General features: G+C 44.3%; 1 protein-coding gene across 1 annotated transcript; it reads right to left on the bottom strand.

The window, feature by feature from the left end:
• Positions 1-6,213: 6,213 nt before the first annotated feature.
• On the bottom strand, positions 6,214-18,569 carry LOC115466534 (toll-like receptor 13). The gene is made up of 3 exons (XM_030197830.1): positions 18,512-18,569; positions 12,230-15,028; positions 6,214-7,484 (listed from the first exon to the last, which is right to left on the bottom strand). Exons 2-3 carry the CDS (start codon positions 14,926-14,928, stop codon positions 7,319-7,321), a joined length of 2,865 nt encoding a protein of 954 aa, XP_030053690.1. The 5' UTR covers positions 14,929-15,028; positions 18,512-18,569; the 3' UTR covers positions 6,214-7,318.
• Positions 18,570-20,020: the final 1,451 nt, after the last annotated feature.

Genomic DNA, 20,020 nt, shown 5'->3' with positions numbered 1-20,020 from the left:
AAGGTCCTGCTGAATATCGGCTTCCATGTCTTTAAGAAAGAAGCTTTCATGATACGTATCAAAGGACAAAACAAGTTCTGGTGCATAGGGCAACCTGTGTACTCCAGGTCTGCTAATGGGCTTGCATACCTACAAGTTAATACAAAGGTGCCAAACCGGACAATAGCAATGAGCAATACAACTGCAGGGCACAATTTTATGTATAACACTAATGAGAAAAAGAGGACCTGGATACACAAGTTCAAATGTTGTTTCTTATAGCTGAGGATGGTGGGAAGTTGGCTGCTTGTTAGTTTCCCAGAGTAGTATTGGTTTAGTTTCAGCACAAGAGGGCAGGATTCCCTTTTTTAATACTCAAATGTTGGTGATGGAAGGAGCCATTTATCTTCCTGACCCCCTGCTCCCAGTCCAGAATGGGTCCAGTCTTCCCCCTTTTCCTCATGACCTGCTCCCAAGAACTGGGGAATTTTAGTCGAGTACACACCAGTGCCAAAGCGGGGGAAAATGTTGGCTCCTGTGTGGAGGCTATGATGACTAAACCTGTGTCATTAGATTGCATTATAATTATTGTTTGTTTTTTAAAGTCATTATTTAAAATTAACGTATACCTACTTTAATAAATATGACCGGATATAGAAGCAAAGTGCAGACTTTTGCATTCTGTGAACTGCAGTCCTCATTGATGGTTTCTAGTTCGAGGAGAGAGAATTTGCAAAACTTGCCCTTTGCAGCAGTGATGAGCTGTAGCTGGAGAATGGAAGGGGGGAACAAATTATTTTAAAAAATCATTGTCAGCCTCCTCTTGAGCCTCACCAGCTTCAAGGATTTTTGTTTCATGACTATCTGTATAAATTGTAAGAGAACAAAGAAAACTATGGCAAATACAGACCAAGTGACCTATCCAGTCTGCCCATCCACGCCAACTACTAATTTCTACAATCCTTTCCACATAGGAAATGACACGGATAGAGACTATACAACCTCTCCAGTCTGTCCATCCACACCAACTACAGATCTCTACAATCCCTTCCTCTCCCTCGGAGATCCTCTGTGCATAAAAACATAGAAAATGACATAGGTAAAGACCATATGGCCTATCCAATCCATCCACATCAATTACTAATCTCTATAATCCCTTCCACACCCTCAGAAATCCTCTATATAGAAAATTACAACAGATAATTCTGGTTACCGCATCTCAAAAAAGATATAGTGAAATTAGAAAAGGTACGGAGAAGGGCACCGAAAATGATAAAAGAGATGGGATGACTTCCCTATGAGGAAAGGCTAAAGAGTCTAGGGCTCTTCAGCTTGGAGAAAAGACGGCTGAGGGGAGATATGATAGAGGTCTATAAAATAATGAGTGGAGTGGAGTGGAATGGCTAGATGTGAATCGCTTGTTTACTGTTTCCAAAAATACTAGGACTAGGGCATGTAATGAATCTACAAAGTAGTACATTTATTTAAGTTTTATTTATTATGATTTTTAAATACTACAAAGATACATAATCTTTGAAAGAAAGCACCAAGTTTCAAAAAAGAAAGTTACAATGAAAATTATAAAATTAACAATAAGCATTTGATTACTTAGCTAATTAGACTACGATTTAAAGGATCCTCGAATTAGTCCAAAGGAAGTTGGATATAGGAAATATTACCATGAAATTACAGGTGGTCAGTGACAATCCTAGGTCGGCTGCCACCCGGGGCGCATCGCCGATGCGCACCCCCCCCCCCCCCCCCCGGGGTGCATTCTTAGCTGCTGGCGCGGCTCTCGGCTCCCTGCTCCCTCTGCCCTGGAACAGGAAGTAACCTGTTCCTGGGCAGAGGGAGCAGAGAACCAGTGTAGCCGACAGGCGCACGACTGCTCTCTGTACCCCTCCAGCGGCAGACTGCCCCGCCCTTGATACACCGCTGCAGGTGGTCTACCCTTTTAAGTAGAGCAGCTAAACGTTTGGTTCTCCCTTGCTACTCTGAGAGTTCAGAAAACTGCGCAATTGAAGAGGTTCATAGAACATATATTTCTTATCATTAAAGAATAAATTACATTTGCAGTGAAATCGCAACTGAAAACGAGCATTAAGTGATAAAACCTCTTGTCTCATTTCTAAGAATTTCTTTCCCCTTTATTTATTTATTGCATTTGTATCCCACATTCCCCCACCTATTTGCAGGCTCAATGTGGCTTCCATAGATTTATTGACATTGTCATATCAGGATATCAGATACAGTTAGTAATGTGTAGCGATCGAGGAAGGGAAGAAGGAAGGGAGTGATTAGGATTTGTTGAGTCCACTTAGAATTTTCAGGAAAAATCAACACTTTCCCACCTAAAAATTCAGGTTGGGTTTTTTGAAAATATAGAGGGGCATAATCGAACGCGAACGCCCATGTGTAAAAACGTCCATCTCCGGAGACGGCTCCGCGAAGAGGCGGAGCGAACCGTAAAATCGAAATGAGATGGCCGTCCATCTTCGGTTTCGATTATACGGTTCGGCCCGCTGAAATCCCATCATTTGTGTCGACTGTAGAGATAGACGACACAAATGGTGAGATCGCTGGACCTAGAGATGGCCGTCCGCGGTTTTCAGCGATAATCGAAACCGCTGCCGGCCATCTCAAAAACGGACCTAATCCAAGCCATTTGGTTGTGGGAGGGGCCAGCATTCGTAGTGCACTGGTCCCCCTGAGATGCCTCTATGCCAGCCTCAAATATCATACCTAGCTCCATGACAGCAGTATGCAGGTCCCCGGAGCAATTTTAGTTTAGTTGGTGCAGCGCGGGACCCATGCAGAGAGCAAAATAGGAAGAAAAAAAAAACATGCAAGTCAGGGGACGTCCAAATTAAAACAATAGTAATAGTGGGATTTGAACCAGCCACCTTCTGATTACAAGACCTGTGCTCTAACCACTGCACCACTTATTCAGCTGCCTAGACCTCCTTCCCTTTCCATTAAGTCCCTCCAAGTTTCTGTCAGCCAATCACAGCTCATTTAGCTGACACGGATGTCAGGTAAATGAGCTGTGATTGGCTGACAGAAACTTGGAGGGACAATGGAAAGGGAAGGAATATCTAAGCAACTGAATAAGTGGTGCAGTGGTTAGAGTAATAGTCTTGTAATCAGAAGGTGGCTGGTTAGTGACCACTGGGGGAGACAGGGGAGATCATCCCCGATTCCCTCCGGTGGTCATCTGGTCAGTTTGGGCACTTTTCGGAAGCTTGGTCGTGAAAAAAAACAGGACCAACGTGTGGACTAAATGCTCGTCTGGGACGTCTTGCTTCTTTCCATTATCAGGCACAGAGGTCCATCTGTTAACCACACCCTGGAACGCCCCGTCCCACCTTCGCTACCGTTTGGCCACACCCCCGAGAAATTCGCCCATCCCCGTGACGGAAAGCAGTTGGGGCCGTCCAAATTCAGCTTTCGATTATACCTGTTTTTGAGACAGACGTCCATCTCCCGATTTGTGTCAGAAGATGGGCGTCCGGCTCTTTCAAAAATAAGCTGGATAGTCTCAATAAGGCTTCTTTGTCCTGTAGAAAAACAAAAGTGAGCAGAAGTGTAGCTCTAGTTTTAACTTCTTCTTTAGATGTTCCAGAAAAGTAGAAATATCTAATACATCCACAGATGTTTCATGTTGCATGTGATCTTCCTGTCTCAATCGATTATCCTGTAGATTGAAGATAGTAGACAAATAGTATAGTTTCTGGACAGGTGGAAAAGAATGCTCTTGATACTTAAAGTTTTCTTTTAGAAATTTATGAAACATTTTTCTTGGTGATATAAATTTTGAGTATGGAAAATTGAGCATTCGAAGATTTAAATTCCTCGTTATGTTCTCTAAATTTTCAATTTTACGGTGTAGAAGTAGTCTATCTCCTGCAACCAGAGCTTGAGTCTCTTGAATTTTAACCATGTCCGTTTCCAGTTTAGATTGTCTAGTGGAAAAAACTTCACTATTTCTCTTAACTTCTCTTACTTGTACAGAGTTATTTATGGAGACTGATACAAAAGAAGAATAAACCTTGTGCAGGGTTTCAAGGGCAGTCCAAATAGATTCCAGCGATATTTCTTGTGGTCTTTTCAGTGGCTGGATCGCTGAGTCACACAATGAAATCTCCTCTTGGGTATAATTAGCTGAAACAACTTCCAGCGTTGCCTCACCTGTCACCAAATTCAAAGACCGCTGGCTGTCTTCCACTAGTAACTGAGGATGCAAAACCTCAGAGATATTCTCATTAGCCACTTCCCCGATCGAGGCACGCCCCCCCCCCCCCCCCCTTCGAAGCTACACTTACAGGTAGTCTCGACACAATTGCCTCATCTGGTTTTGGTAGTGGAGGAATAGCTGGTCCCGCCAGGCTGAACGATAAATCGCTCTCTAATCCGGGACTCTTCCTAGCCCCGGAAACGGAAGCGCCCAAAATCGGGATTGATACCAAAAAGGCTGTGAAAGAAGCTTGGCGAGATGAAAGGGCTTCTGGCCTCGGGAGAGGAGGTCACTTAGGCTTCCCTTTCTTCTTTAGCATGCTCGTTCAGAAAACAGGTAACAATTCAGAGGTAATTTCTATTCTTAGTGGAAGAGCGTTCTCACAGCCTTCCTATTTCGCCGCCATCTTGGATCCAAAGTAGTACATTTAAAACAAATCAGAGAAAATATTTCTTCACTCAATGTGTAACTAAACTCTAGAAAGCTGCCAGTCAACATAGCATTGTGAAGTTTGCTGAGTAAGCTTGGGAAGCACTTATGTAAGGTGGTTGTAGGACTACTTTTAGGGGTTCACTTTGCTTTTTACCCCTATTAGTTTTTTTACCCCTGACGCAGCCTGAGGGCGAAACGTGGCCACGTCGGGTAACTTGTAATAAACCACTTCTTCTGTTACCCTCCTGTTCTATTTTTTTGTCTTTTTTGATCTGCTTTTTTTCTTTTGATTTACTAAACTCTAGAATTCATTGCCAGAGAATGTTGTAAAAGCAGTTAGCGGGGTGTAAAAAAAGGTTTGGATAGCTTCCTAAAATAAAAGTCCAATCCGCTGTTTATTTAAGCAGCATAAAATGTATTATACTGTTTTGGGATCTTGCCAAGTGCTTATAACCTGGATTGGCCGCTGTTAGAAACTGGATGCTGGGCTTGATGGACTTTTGGTCTGTCCAATTTTGGTAGTTCTTATGTATACAGCTTGTCCAGTCTGTCCACAATTACTACTAATCTCTACAATCCCTCCCTGTACTTCAGACATTGTGCTTCCTTGAATTCAGACCTTGTATCCATCACCTCCATTGAGAGGCCATTCCACACATCTACCACCCTTTCCATTATGAAATATTTTCTAAGATTACGCCCCCTCTTATGCCCCCTCATTCCAGAGATTATACTATAGAGGTATTTAAATGTTTCTTGTACCACAGAGGAATTTAGATACCTCTATCATTCCTCCCTTTCGCCGCCTCCACCTCCTCTGCATTTATACCACAGAGGTATTTAAATATCTCTATCCTATTTCCCTTCTCCCTCCTCCTGGTCCATCTAGCCCAGTATCCTGTCTTCCAAACAGTGGCCAAGCCAGGTCACAAGTACCTGGCAGAAATCCAAATCATGGCAACATGCCATACTACAAATCCCAGGGCAAGCAGTTATTTCCCATGTCTGTCTCAATAGCAGACTATGGAATTTTCCTCCAGGAATTTGTCCAAACCTTTTTAAAACCCAGATACACAAACCACTGTTGCCACATCCTCTGGCAAAGAGTTCCAAAGCTTAACTATTCATTGGGTGAGTCTCCCATTGTCCAATTATCCCCAGTGATTTCTAGGTTACTGAAGCCACACTCCCAGTGGTCCCACAGTTCCCTGAAAGCACTCACAGACCCAACACAAACCACCAGGGTTCTTCATCAGTCCAGACAGGCAGAATGAACAAATGTGTTTATTCTCAGAACTTGGAACAGTGGACAAAAATGTGGAACTGGCAATCAATAACAGGTAACTGAAATGTGGATCAATTAGAAAACTAATTAAAACATTTTCATACTGTCTAAACAGTACCTGGGAAGATCAGGACATATAATTGTTCACACAGCCTTAGGAAAAAGATGCCTCTTTTTTCTTCCAGGCTAAAACTGAAGCAACAGCCAGCATCTGCTGGGTAATTTTCAAAACTCCAGGCCAATCAGGGCCCAGAACAGTCAAGTTTCAAATAAAAAATGGTTACATCACTATAGACACTTCCTATTATCTGTGTGCCAAATAAAGAAAGGGAAGTCAGTCCTCTGTAACAGCTTTAAGGATAAACATGAACCATCTGCTAGCCAAACAGGAGAAATACATATCTAGTACATTTTACATGCTTAAAACACACTGTTTCTTCACAGCTAGTCTTTCTGTAATGGAATCTGGCTGCTCGGATGCTATGTATCAAGTGCAAATTCCAATGTCTTCAAGCATCATCTATAGAATTAACCTTCGTTATCTCTGGGAGCTGGGAAGTGAGTCTGAAGCTACTCCTTTCTATCATTTCTGAGAACAGACTCTGGAAACTGCAGTGGGCCTTTCCGGATATCTCAGTGCGTGAGAGAAGGCGTTTACACAAATGGATCCAGCTCTTGTACCAGGGACCCAAAATCATGGAATTTGAGAAGATGACACCATCCAGCTAGTTATGTTAAGAGGAGCTCAGGGGTTTCAGGCTGAAGACTTGTTTGACCAGTCCTGGTTTTGAACTTACATCCTGATTAAAAAAGAAGGGTTATCTTCGAAAAGCTAATCAAAAGATACCTTTTTTTTTAACTTATTTTCTTTTCTGTGTTTTGAACTTACATCCCAAAACAGTGTGCAAGTTGCAGTGCCTGATGCTGCCCATTGAAATCAGAACTGCAAATCCCATAATGCACCAGCATGTGGTGGTCAGAAACCCAGGACTGGTCTTAACTCTCCAGCCTGGAATTGAGTAGCTTGGCATCTGCAAAAGATGGAATGAATCATTAAGTAGCAAGGATTGTCGCGGAGACTAGGACAATTGACTCAGCTGAGCCATTCCATATCAATGACAAATCTCATGCCATTGCATGTCTTTAAAGATATGCAAACAAGCAAAAAGAGATATTATATTTTGTGGTTTTTACATGTGCCAATAAAAGTGTACACTGTTTGCGCCTGTAATGACTATCTCAAAACGAAAATTCCCGAGCTGCCTATTCTTAAGCTTCACACGTACATACACTCTGTCTCACCACTGGGAAGATACAGAAAGGTAGTGCAAGGCACATGGAAAGGCAATGTAAACTTTGAGATCAATGGCCTCGCAGCTGTAGACACATCAGTCTCTGGTGATGCACAGCTGTGCGATGTCTTCCTTACTCTCTGCCATGTCCAGTACGTTCCTGAGCTTCGCCCAGAAAAGAGGCTGCCCAGCGCGATCCTCAGGCCAGCTCAGGTATGTGTTTTTTCGCACGAGTTTCCTCAGTCGATGGTACGCAGAGAGCCTGAGAAAAGACAAGGACGTGAGCCAAAATCTCAGTAAGAACCTGCCAGAAGGGGGAGTGAGGCATGCAGAAAGAATCAAGGAGAAATGAAGGTAAACCGAACTTTTATTGCAGAGCAGGATAACTATCCTTAATTCATCTATAAACCTCTAGTGTCCACATGTAGTAGACCCACTGCTCCCATTCCACACAATGAAAAGCTTCTGTTCAAAAGTTAATGAAGCGTGAAAGAGAAGAAAAAGAAAGTGTCAAAGAAGATACAGAACTATGGACAGCAGCTACCAACCCTAAAGCCAGTTCATCTCTGGCTCTCCTCTCACTTCTTCGCAGCTATAGATCTGTGCTTAGCTTTTCTTAACTTATACGGCTTTTCACCTGCACCCACTACCCTTTCCCTGGAGAAGTATTTGAGAACTTCTCGGCCATTAGTTCTGGAAAAAGTTTTCCCTCTTGTGCATTCCTTATAGCTATCACATCTCTTCTCTACACCCATACGCAAGTAGGGGGCCATTTTATTCTTGTTTTCAGCAAGCTTTCGCTCTCACCCGACGATGTGATCCTGGTGACAGTTTGATCTTGTGAGATTGGTTGTTTTCTGTCCTATCAACAATAGAGTTCTTTTCATTTTTATTTATTTTATGGTACATCTTTTTATTGTAAACTGCTTAGACCCTTTTTTTGTATTTGGCAATATAATGTTTTATTGTAAACATAGGCAGAGCACAACACACACATATCCATGAAAGTCTGTACCTGACATGTCTTTATTCATATGCACTTGCATGCAAATTTCATGGCATATATAATAATATTGTCAAAGACTCATTTAATAGGCAGGCCAGGTCCTTAGCACATACAGTAGCATTGAATTGTGCATAGAATTGTACCTTATATGGAAGGCTGACCATGAGACTACCAACAGTGGGGTCACTGGAAAGCCTGAGCTAGATGGGGTGGAAGTGGAAGGGGAATCGCTCCCACCCTGTTCCACTAGATGACTAGATACTCTCGTGTAAGTGCTGGGGGGGGGGGTGTTGGGGGCAGGGTCAAGCTAACACTGTTGTCCGATATTTAGCACAGGTTTATCTTTACACGGTAACCCATAGTTGGTTAAGTGCTGAGTATTGGACTTAACCGGCTACTCATTAGCCAGCTCTGGAAATTCAGCGCAAGTGCCGGGACATGGCCCAGTATTGAACATCTGGCTTTAACCACCAGCAGTGGTCAGCAAAACGCTGATTGTCACCAGCTGCATATCAGGCCCTATGTTGTCTCCTCTAGGTTAAGTACATGGATATGCGTTTTACTAAAGGATTGTAAACCGCTTTGTTGTTCCCCTGGGATTTTGAATGGCTGTATATCAAGTACGGGAAATAAAAAAAAAGTCTGCAGAATTTTTCAGAACAAATGGACTGATGGAAAGAAAATTGTTTTGTTCAACCACAACCATACCAGATACACTTGGAGAAAATGGGGTGAAACATTTGAAGAAAAGAACACCTCGCCAGCGGCACAGCAAATATGATGAAGGTGGAAGAAGGAATGGATTCGACTAAATATCAACATGTCCTAGAAGCTAACGTCTCATACAGTCAATGAAGAAACTGAAGCTGAAAAGCGGTTGAATTATTTCCACCAGACGATGATCTGAAACCATGAAGAACTTTCAGGAAAGAAAGAGGAAGGTTTTGCAATGGGCTTCACAGGCCCCAGACTTGAACATCTGTGGAGAGATCTCAAACAGAGGAGCATAAAAGGAGACCTATGAATGTTTCTGAGCTATAAGCGGTCTGGGAGGGAGGGAGGGCGAAATCCAAAAGGCAAGAACAGGAAGACTGTTAGCTGGATACAGGAAACATGAAAAATCTTTATTCTGGCCAAAAGGGGTGCCTCAATGGACTGGTGTACAAGCTTTTTGCATCTGCCATATTCACAGTTTCCTTGTTTTTAATCTGTAAAAAAAACTGCAAATAAATAATTGTGCATTAAAAATTTCAGAAAGATACTGGCTAGATTTTAGCTGGTGTGGCTACTGCATTAATATAAGCATTGACGCTAATAGAAAAGCCTACCCTACAGCTCAGTGCTTCCCAATCTTTTTTAGTCTGTGACCCCATGATTGGGACCAAATAAAACTGTGTGACCCCAGGCTGTGCAGAATAATGATGCACCTATGGAGAGCACGTTGTGTGGCTCCATTTGGGGAAGCTTTTCTATAAGCTAGAGAATGGGACGGGACCCGCAGTAACTGCAGGGATGGGGCAGGGACAGCCCATGGGGGCGGGGATAAACTTTGTCCTCGTGTCACTTTCTACTTTGAAGCCTGTTAATGAACTGGACTGTTATTTATGTTTGATGCAGACGACAATATTTTGATTTTTTGGAAAAATAAGCAAACATGCTGGGCACAACTAGCAAAATTTGCATGGGGGATGCTGTACATTCCTGCTACCAGCACATCTTCTAAGAAGACATCTTCTATTCCAGGAGGGACTGTGGAAGACAGGAGAGCTAGACTGAATTGTTGATGACTTCTTATTCGTCCACAGATTAAAAAACCATAACTGTGCTTCATAGGGCATATTCCTTCCCTCCAGGGCATACAGAACGGGTTGTATTTTGTAATCCTGGACATTTTAACAGGGTGGATTAGGATTCCATGGGGTAGTAGAAATCAGCTATTGTTCGGGTTGGAAGGGTAGAGGGTGGTGGTGAGAAAGGTTATTATAGCTGCTCATTGTTATTGTTTTCTATTTGTAATTTATACACAACAGTTGCACAGCATATTGTTCCTTTTTATACTTTAATAAAAAGATTTAAATATAAAATCATAAGTGTTTGAGGCTTCTGCAGATAAGAACAGAATCTGTGGTGATGGGATGGGGCCTGCGGGGACGGGGTGAGGATGGAGACGGAACTGACGGGGACAAACTTTTATCCCCCGTGTCATTCTTTACCATAAGCTCTCCAAACAGCAGCAAAACCATCGTACCTCAAAAGATCCCACCCGTCCAAAGCAAATTATTTTCAAACTGCATCAGGAGTATGAAACCTTCTAAATGTGTTTCACAAAGTCACAGGGATGCGCTCAAAACTGTACGTATTGATTGGGCGAAATCTCTTCATAAGAGTGGATAATGGCAATCAATATATAAGAGAACAAATACATTTTACAGTAAGAATTATGTTTTTAAAAAGATCTTGCATTCTTTGTTTTATCAATTGTACAAACACACCCTGATGATATGGTTTAGTCTGTATTTTACCAGCAGCTGGTAACTATTGCTCCAATGTAGCCGTTTCTCAGGCAAAACATGGCCACATCGGGCACAGATGTTTGAATTTCTGAGAGCTTTTGGAATTCAATACTGACTTTCGGTCTAAGTGGTTTACAATCTAAGAAAACCCCACAAATATAATAAAAATGGAAAGGAACACCATTATTATTATTATTTGTTGAATTTGTATCCCACATTTTCCCACCTATATGCAGGCTCAATGTGGCTTACACTATGCCGTAATGGCGATCGCCATTGCCAGATTGAGAAGTACAGAGTGGTATTGCATTAAAGTTCATAAGTGACAGAGTAATTTAAGCAGTCAGGTATAGAGAGTTCATTTCCGGAATGAGAAATAAAGTGGTATTGCGTTAAAGTTCAGTGGTGACAGAGTAAGTTAAGCAATCGAGTATAGTGGGTTCGGTTTTGTCCAGTTCTGGTATAAGTTTCGTTTGTTCGGTCGTGCATTGTTTTTATGACGTTTGGTAGTGCATTCCATAGTTGCGTGCTTATGTAGAAGAAGCTGGATGCATATGTTGATTTATATTTTAGTCCTTTGCAGCTTGGGTAGTGGAGATTCAGGAATGTGCGCGCTGACCTTTTTGTGTTCCTGGTTAGTAAGTCTGTGAGGTCTGTCATGTAGACCAGGGACTCGCCGTGAATAATTTTATGAACCAGGGTGCAAATTTTGAAAGCAATATGTTCCTTAAGTGGGAGCCACTGTAGTTTTTCTCTTAGGGGTTTGGCGCTTTCGTATTTCGGTTTAAGACAAGCATTTTATTTCGTTTTAAGACAAGCATTCACACAGAACCAACCCTAAAAAAAATATTGGTACAAACCATCAAACACAGAACTGGCTATTTTGTGGGTGGTCCAGGGGCGGAGCTGTCACGCAGTTAAGTGCCAATATTCAGAACTTAACCGAATAAACAGGACCACAAAAAACACAGTCCTGTCTTTATGTGGTTAAATGTGTTTAAACATTGAATATCGACTGCTGAATTTAAAATGGCGGTGAGGAATGCTGCTGAGTTATTTCAAAAGAATGCACATCCCTAGGTTAGCCTGCTGTCTCTTTATTTCCAAGGAGCGAATTACATTTGTGGCTTTAAAAAGAAGTATTTTCACCACTTCTACTCCAAGTGACTGTGATGGGACACAGGAAGCAGGGCTGCTGCTGTGCTATCGCCACCAAGCCCAAATGTGACTGTCCTGGACAGATGAAGACAGAGAATCAGGTAGGACAAGACATGTACATGAGATACCAAAGTATGAAGACAGCAAGAAGAGAGACTTCAGAGTAGGAGACAGTAATGCCCAGAGACATCCAAAGTGTAAATAAAGCACACTGCACAGACAGCTGCAAAGAGACCTCAGGGGAGGGGGCCAAATCCCTGGGACACCCTCAAGCCCTAAGCTAGACAAGATAGGGGTTGACAGGACATCATTCCCTCAGACTGAACTCACCTATAGTTGGGGACTTCTTCAAGGAAGACTACGATGAGCACATCGTCCTGCTGGTAGAAGATTCTGGAACTGGCCAGCTCCACCTCCATCCGGCACCATTCACTCTCTAGATACCTGTTACTAACAATGCACAGGGTCTTGCGGCTGTTGGCGATGGCATTCTGAACATTGTCAATGTAGATGTAGCCTGGCATAAAGTCCCTGTGGCTGAAGCAGAGCTTGTACTTACGTGGACTTTGCTTTTCCAGGCGAGGTAGGAGTTTCTCCACCACCCAGCTCTCATCCTCTGAGCAGCAAGACACAAAGGCGTCATACTGATACGCCTTGTTCTCTCGTTGAGGTTTCCTCTGCCACCAGGCATGCAGCATGTAGTAACCAAACCTCAACGTCCACCTCAGTTTGGAGGCCAGCAGTGAGGTGACCAAGGTCAATGTGGTGAGCAGGAATGTGCTGATAAAGAAGGGCAAACCAGTGTCAAAGACACAGAAGGTCATGTCCAGCTCTGTGAAACTGACATCTGTCACCCCCGGACCAAAACAGTTGTAGGAACCTAGCAAGGGGATTTGAACCTGCTGATTAAAGGTGGACCAGTTTTGGAACCAGTAGTTCTCACAGGAGCAGAGAAGAGGGTTCATGTAGATATCAAAGTAATTCAGAGAGGCCAGTTTTTTCACCAACTTCCTGCTGATGTTTCTGAGCCCATTGTATCTCAGGGACAGGCTCTCCAAGGAGGTTAGATGGGCAAAAGTATCTTCTGGAGGATCTTTCATATCGCTGTTGTCTAGCCTAAGACGTTTGAGCTGTCCAAGGCCTTTGAACATCTCTGGCCCAAAATGCAGGGAACCCTCTCTCCTGGAGTAGATGTTGGAAATGTCTAGTTCTGAGAGCATGGTGAGGGAATCCAAGGAGAGATTGTGGAAGAAGATGCTGGGGTTGTTACTCAAATGAAGCCTCTTGAGTTTCTCCAAACCCTGAAACAATCTGCTGGGGGCACTCTGTGGATCTGTCTGCATTTGAGAGCTCAGATCTAGTTCCCTCAGGAACTTGAGGTGGAGGAAAGGGCTGGGAGACTGGTACTTGTTATAAGTCATCAACTGGTTCTTGCTCAAGTCCAGTGAGATGAGAGATTTTAAAGATTGGAAGGTGTCCTGGGATAACTTATAGATGCTGTTTCTGGAGAGAGTGAGGTAACGGAGGGAGTGGAGGCCATGAAAGCCCTTCTTCTGTATGGTCAAGATTCTGTTACCAGATAGCAAGAGTGTTTCCAGGTCATTCAGTTTTACAAAAGTGTAGGCCTTTATGAAGAATAAGCTGTTGTCCTCTACATCCAAGAGCTTGAGTCGCTTAATATACTTGAAGGTATCCCTATTCAGGGTGACAATCTTACATCCCTTGAATCGTAGGTAGCGTAGGTTCTTCTGGCCATAGAATGCTGAATTGTTGAGGAAGGTCAGGTAGTTCTTTGAGAGATCGAGATAGCGTAGGTTTTTCAAAGGCTTGAAAAGGCATTCCTCCAGGTAGGTGAGCTGGTTTCGTTCTAGAATCAAGGTGTGTAAAGACACTAGTGTGGCCCAGGTACTGTTGCGGAGTTCTTTTAGTTTGCACTTGTTCAAGAAGAGAGTTTGCAGGGATCTGAAAGGCTGAAGCTCCTTATGTTTCAGCCTTTCCAAGGGGCTGGTGGAAAGGTAAAGGGTGGTCAAGTTGGTGCAGTTGCCAATGGCTTCCAAGTCAGGGCCTGAGAGCTTGGAGTGTTTGATGTCCAGCAGCGTCAGTCTTGGCAAAGTCTGAAAAACTTGGCAGGCTATGGAGGAATCCTGATGTAGGGCAGGCCTCATGCTGGACCAGTGGAGGGCGGTAAGGTTGGAAAGAGGACTCCCTAGGAGCTGGGAGATGTTCAGCGCGTTTTCATCTAAGGTCACCTCCATCAGGCTGGGGGTGCTCAGGAAAGAGGTGACGTTCACCTCTGACATGTTATTCCTGGTGAGGTTTAAAGACTGCAGGCCCGGGAGGGAGCAGTGAGTCAAGTCCAGCACAAACAGGACATTACCTCGCAGATTCAAGTGCTGAAGGACTGGTAGGGAAACTGGATTCTCTTTGAAGCACAAATGGGAGATCCTGTTGGTGCTTAGGTCCAGCTCATGGAGCGATGGCAAGCCCTGAAAAACCCGGGCCACCATTCCAAAATCTGTGAGGGCATTGAGGGACAGGTCCACTTTCCACAACCACAGAAAGGTCCACCAAGGCCCTGCCTGGAGATAGACAATGTTGTTGCTGCTGACGTCCAGAATATGCAGGCCCTGGAGCTCTGTGAGGGCATACGGAGACAGATAGGAGAGTCGGTTGAAGCTGAGGTCCAGAAAGCTGAGGTTGCCCAGGCCTCTGAACATCCCATCTGCTAGACTCTCAATCCGGTTCCTACTGAGCCTCAATGCCTGTAGGCCTGGCAGGTGGGTGAAAGCCCCAGCCTCTAGACTGCTCACCATATTCTGGGATGCATTCAGCCATTGAGTCCTGCTTGGAAGGTTCTGGATGGCTGTTGTCAAGTTGGCAATCTCACGTCCAAAACAGTCAGCATAATTTGGGTTCCCGTCTCTGAGGAGACACTTAGAGTACCCATAGCAGTCTAGGAGCGGGGCCCACAGGATCAACAGGAGACCCCAAGAGTTGACAAGGTGGCACCTTGTATAAGAACTCTTCATGCCACCCTCTGCCTTTTCTTGTAGAAACGAAGGGCCGTGATTCACTCCATGGATGACAGAAAGTGGCACACACTGAGAGCCTTATCTCTGTGGTAGGTGACTGCAAAGAGAGGAAAAATAGACGCTCAAACACAGTTCTGTCAAGTACGAGAGATCTTAGAATAAAAACCTGCACACAGTAGCAGACAAGACCCGGTGCCCACTGCCAGGAAAAGGTGACAGACTGCTCTAATTAAAAATACATTTGACTTATTTTTCTAGAAGGGACTCGGGGGGGGGGGGGGGGGGGGGTTGTGTCCTAATGGATAGTGCAGCAGGCCTTGATCCTGGGGAACCAGGTTTGATTTCCTCTGTTGCCCCAGGTACAATATATAACATAGATCTTGAGTCCATTAGCAACAGTGCAAAGTACCTGTAACAGAAATTGTAAACCTCGTGGAGGGGCATTTTCAAACGGGACCGGCCATCTCTAAGGGCGCCCATCTCCAAGGACGGCGCCGTGAAGGGGCGGGACCAACCGTATTTTCGAAAAGAGATGGGCGTCCATCTTTCGTTTTGAAAATACGGTTGGGGGTGCCCAAAGATGGGCTATAGAGATGGGCACCCTCGGTTTTCAGCCATAATGGAAACCGAGGGCGCCCATCTAAAAAACGAACAACTCCAAGGCATTTGGTGTGGGAGGGGCCAGGATTCGTAGTGCACTGGTCCCCCTCACATGCCAGGACACCAACTTCTACAAATTAAAAAAAAATTGCTCCCGGGTGCATAGCTCCCTTACCTTGGGTGCTGAGTCCCCCCCAAACCCACTCCCCACAACTATACACCATTACCATAGCCCTAAGGGATGAAGGGGGGCACCCACATGTGGGTACAGTGGGTTTCTGGTGGGTTTTGAAGGGCTCCCATTTTCCACCACAAGTATAACAGGTAGGGGGGGGATGGGACTGGGTCCGCCTGCCTGAGGTGTACTGAACCCACTAAAACTGCTCCAGGGACCTGCATACTGCTGTGATGGACTGGAGCATGACATTTGAGGGTGGCATAGAGGCTGGAAAAAAAAGTTTTTAAAGTTGTTTTTTTGAGGGTGGGTGGGGGTTAGTGACCACTGGGGGAGTCAGTGGAGGTCATCCCCGATTCCCTCCAATGGTCATCTGGGCAGTTTGGGCACTTTTTTGGGACTTGGACCTAAAATAAAAAGGGATCAAAAAAAGCGGACCAAATTCTCGCCAGGGACGCCCATTTTTTTTCCATTATCGTCCAAAGCCGGCCATCTCTTAACCACGCCCCGGCACGCCGACATGCCCCCGGGAACTTCGGCCGTCCTGGCGACGGAAAGCAATTGGGGGCGCCCAAAATCGGCTTTCGATTATGCTGATTCTGGCGCCCCTGAGAGAAGGGTGCCCATCTCCCAATTTGTGTCGAAAGATGGGTGCTCTTCTCTTTCGAAAATGAGCTGGATAGTCACCTCAGGAAATCACCTGCGATGAAAATGATAAAGGGGATGGGACAACTTCCCTATGAGGAAAGGCTAAAGTGGCTGGGGCTCTTCAGCATGGAGAAAAGGCGGCTGAGGGGAGATATGATAGAGGTCTATAAAATAATGAGTAGAGTGGAGTGGAACGGGTAGACGTGAATTGTTTGTTTACTCTTTCCAAAAATACTAGGACTAGGGAGCAAGTGATGAAGCTACAAAGTACTAAATTTAAAATGAATCAGAGAATATTTTTCTTCACTCAACGTGTAATTAAACTCTGGAATTCATTGCCAGAGAATGAGGTAAAGGCGGTTAGCTTAGCAGAGTTTTAAAAAGGTTTGGACGGCTTCCTAAAGAAAAAGTCCATTATTAAATGGACTTGGGGAAATTTCCACTATTTCTGGGATAAGCAGTATAGAATGCTTTGTACTTTTTTCAGATCTTGCCAGGTACTTGTGACCTGGATTGGCCACTGTTGGAAACAGGATGCTGGGCTTGATGGACCTTTGGTCTTTCCCAGTATCGCAATACTTATGTACTTATATCAAGTGCTGAAAATAAATTTTAAAAAATTATTCCATACTCCAGTATCTACACTATACTCCTGCACCTATAGCATCTATACTTTCCATTATGAATATAAACTCCAGTGCCCACATGATCTACACACTCCTGTATGTATTCCAATATCAATACACACTGCAGTGCCCAAACTATATATTCAGGTTCCTATAGTACTTATACATTCCACTATCAATATATACTCCAGTGTTCACACTTATCTAAACCTTCATGTACCTACAGCAGCTATACATTCCACTATCAGGACACACCTCTATAACCCTCGTACCAATACACTCTCCAGTGACCGAACTATATGCACATTCTACTATCAATATACACATCTACTGTATAAGCCCCAGAATCAATAGCCACTCGGTTACCTATAGTATTTTTACTTTCTACTATCAATACACTCCTGTACCTATAGCATCTATACACTCCACCAGTCCCTACCGTATCTACGCATTCTACTGTCTACGCTAACTGTACACTCAAGTACCTGTAGAATCTATATTCACTCAAGTATCAATATCCAGGCCAGTGCATATGGGTATATGCAACACCACGTGTATTTTCAGCATGTATATGTGATACTGTAGCAGGCTGTGTGTGTGTAAATAATGGAATGTACAGATTCTATAGCTACCCAAGTGTATATTAATAATACATAAATGCTGTAGGTAGGAGAGTGTGTATTGATTGTGGAATGTATAGCTGCTATAGACACGTATAGACACTGGAGTGTGTAGTGGAATGTATAGCTGCTGTAGGGACAGGAGCAAAGGTGCATGAATATAATTGTTATACAGCACCTGGGGTGAATCTCTTCAGAACAGTGGTGAATACAACTTAGTGCATAAAAAGACAGGCCTGTTTTTCGATGTGTGCATATTTTTTTTTGTACCGCCTTATGGGTAGGAGCTGTGCATTGTGTTCATATGGGCACCCTGTAAAATGTTCTGTGTGTAAATCACTTGATATCCAAATCAACAAGAACGTACCTAAATCTGCACTACCCAAGCTGCAAAGGACTCAAATACAAATCAATTTACGCGCCCAGTTTTTCCTACATAAGCACACAACTGTGGAACGCATTACCAAAAGCCTTGAAAACTACGAACGACCACCTAAACTTCCGGAAAACACTAAAAACCAACCTGTTTAAAAAGGCATACCCTACCGATCCAACATAAATGCCTGATCTTTGCAACACAACAAAACTAAAGAACGTAATGGACATAACACAACTCTTCCACTGTACAATTCCCTAGTGTGGCTGTGCCACATGAACTTTATCTTACCACAACATCACTATGTATTTGTTTACACCGGAGTCTGTAACGCCTCTCCGGTATATGTAAGCCACATTGAGCCTACAAATGGGTGGGGAAATGTAGGATATAAATGTAACAAATAAATAAAATAAATAAAAATATGCGCATGCAAAAGATTTTAGCTTGGCTACAAGGTGCAGAAGGCACCAATGCGTACCTAACCCTTTCCTTGCCTGCCACCCTTCCTTCCTCATACGAGCTGCCTTCTTACCTTCAGCCAATGGAGCTCTACACCCCTGCTTTGCCCCCTGCTCTCCCAGGCTTTTAGCCCCTTCTAAGTTCCTCAAATCGCAGAGCGGGAGTGCCTTGCTGAGAATAAAAGTCATCACATTTCCTCTAAGGGGAACCAGTTTCCTCTCCGCCCTTCCAGGCTCTGATGCAAGAAGGATGGTGCCAGGGCTAGACCCTGGCAGAAGTGTAATGAAGTCACTTCAGAGTCAGTCTGTGTGTCCGAGAAGGGGGCTGCCCAGTGACATTTGCCAGCCACTGTGGGGAGGCAACAGGGAGCAAGCCAATGTAACATTTTAGCACATCACAACCTACTCCCCCTGCCGTTAAATTAGCTCTATAAGGTACCACAAGAAAAAGTTTCCAGGGCCTTCTATGCCTAACCCTTCCCAGTCGGTTTCAGCAGCCATTAAAACTGCCATTATAATTAATAGCTTTAATCAACAAATTCTTTTATGGGGCACTGGTGTTTGGATCTCAATAAAAACCTCCACCTCTGTAACACATCCTCCATAGTACCCAGGAATCGGCATGTGCACAGCCAAATAAAAGATATAGTGGAATTAGAAAAGGTGCAGAGAAGGGCGACGAAAATGATAAAGGGGGGGATGGGACGACTTCCCTATGAGGAAAGGCTAAAGCGGCTAGGGCTCTTCAGCTTGGAGAAAAGGCAGCTGAGGGGAGATATGATAGAGGTCTATAAAATAATGAGTGGAGTGGAACGGGTAGATGTGAATTGTTTGTTTACTCTTTCCAAAAATACTAGGACTAGGGGGCACGCAATGAAGCTAAAAAGTAGTAAATTTAAGACGAATCAGAGAAAACATTTCTTCACTCAACGTGTGATTAAACTCTGGAATTCATTGCCAGAGAATGTGGTAAAGGCGGTCAGCTTAGCGGGGTTTAAAAAAAGTCTGGATAGCTTCCTAAAGGAAAAGCCCATAGACCATTATTAAATTGACTTGGGAAAAGGGGTCACGCGATGCTGAGGGAGCAGTACCCACGCTTTAGCACTGCTCCGGGATCCCTGCCCGATTCCCGCCCGATACTGCCTGCAAATAGCCCCGAAATCGACTGACCTGGTCAACTATAGCTGGCTGAGAGTGCATGGACCAATATCTGGTGTCCATGTTGCCGGGAACATCGCGTAAAAGTGCAAAGCCAGAGAAAGAAAAAATGGCTGGCGCTAGCGGCGAATCCAAGATGGCACCCGGAACGCCGAGAAGCGAAGCGGAGTTCTCGGCCCGCCAACTGTCACAGCTGGTAGCGGCGGTGGAAACGGCGCTGGAACCCAGGTTCACATCGCTGAATGACCGCCTGGGAAAGGTGGATGGGCTGATGGCAACACTCGTGAGCCACGCAACAGAGGTGGAAACGAGGGTGTCCGCATTGGAGGACGCATGGCAGCAATGTGACCCGGAGATGAAGAGCCTTAAAGAAAAACTGAACCAGCAGGCAGAGAAGCTGGACGAGCTTGAAAACCAGGCTAGAA

The sequence above is a fragment of the Microcaecilia unicolor genome, chromosome 3, assembly GCF_901765095.1.
Source record: "Microcaecilia unicolor chromosome 3, aMicUni1.1, whole genome shotgun sequence".
NCBI lineage: Eukaryota > Metazoa > Chordata > Amphibia > Gymnophiona > Siphonopidae > Microcaecilia > Microcaecilia unicolor.
This window is presented reverse-complemented; position numbering and strand designations above follow the sequence as displayed.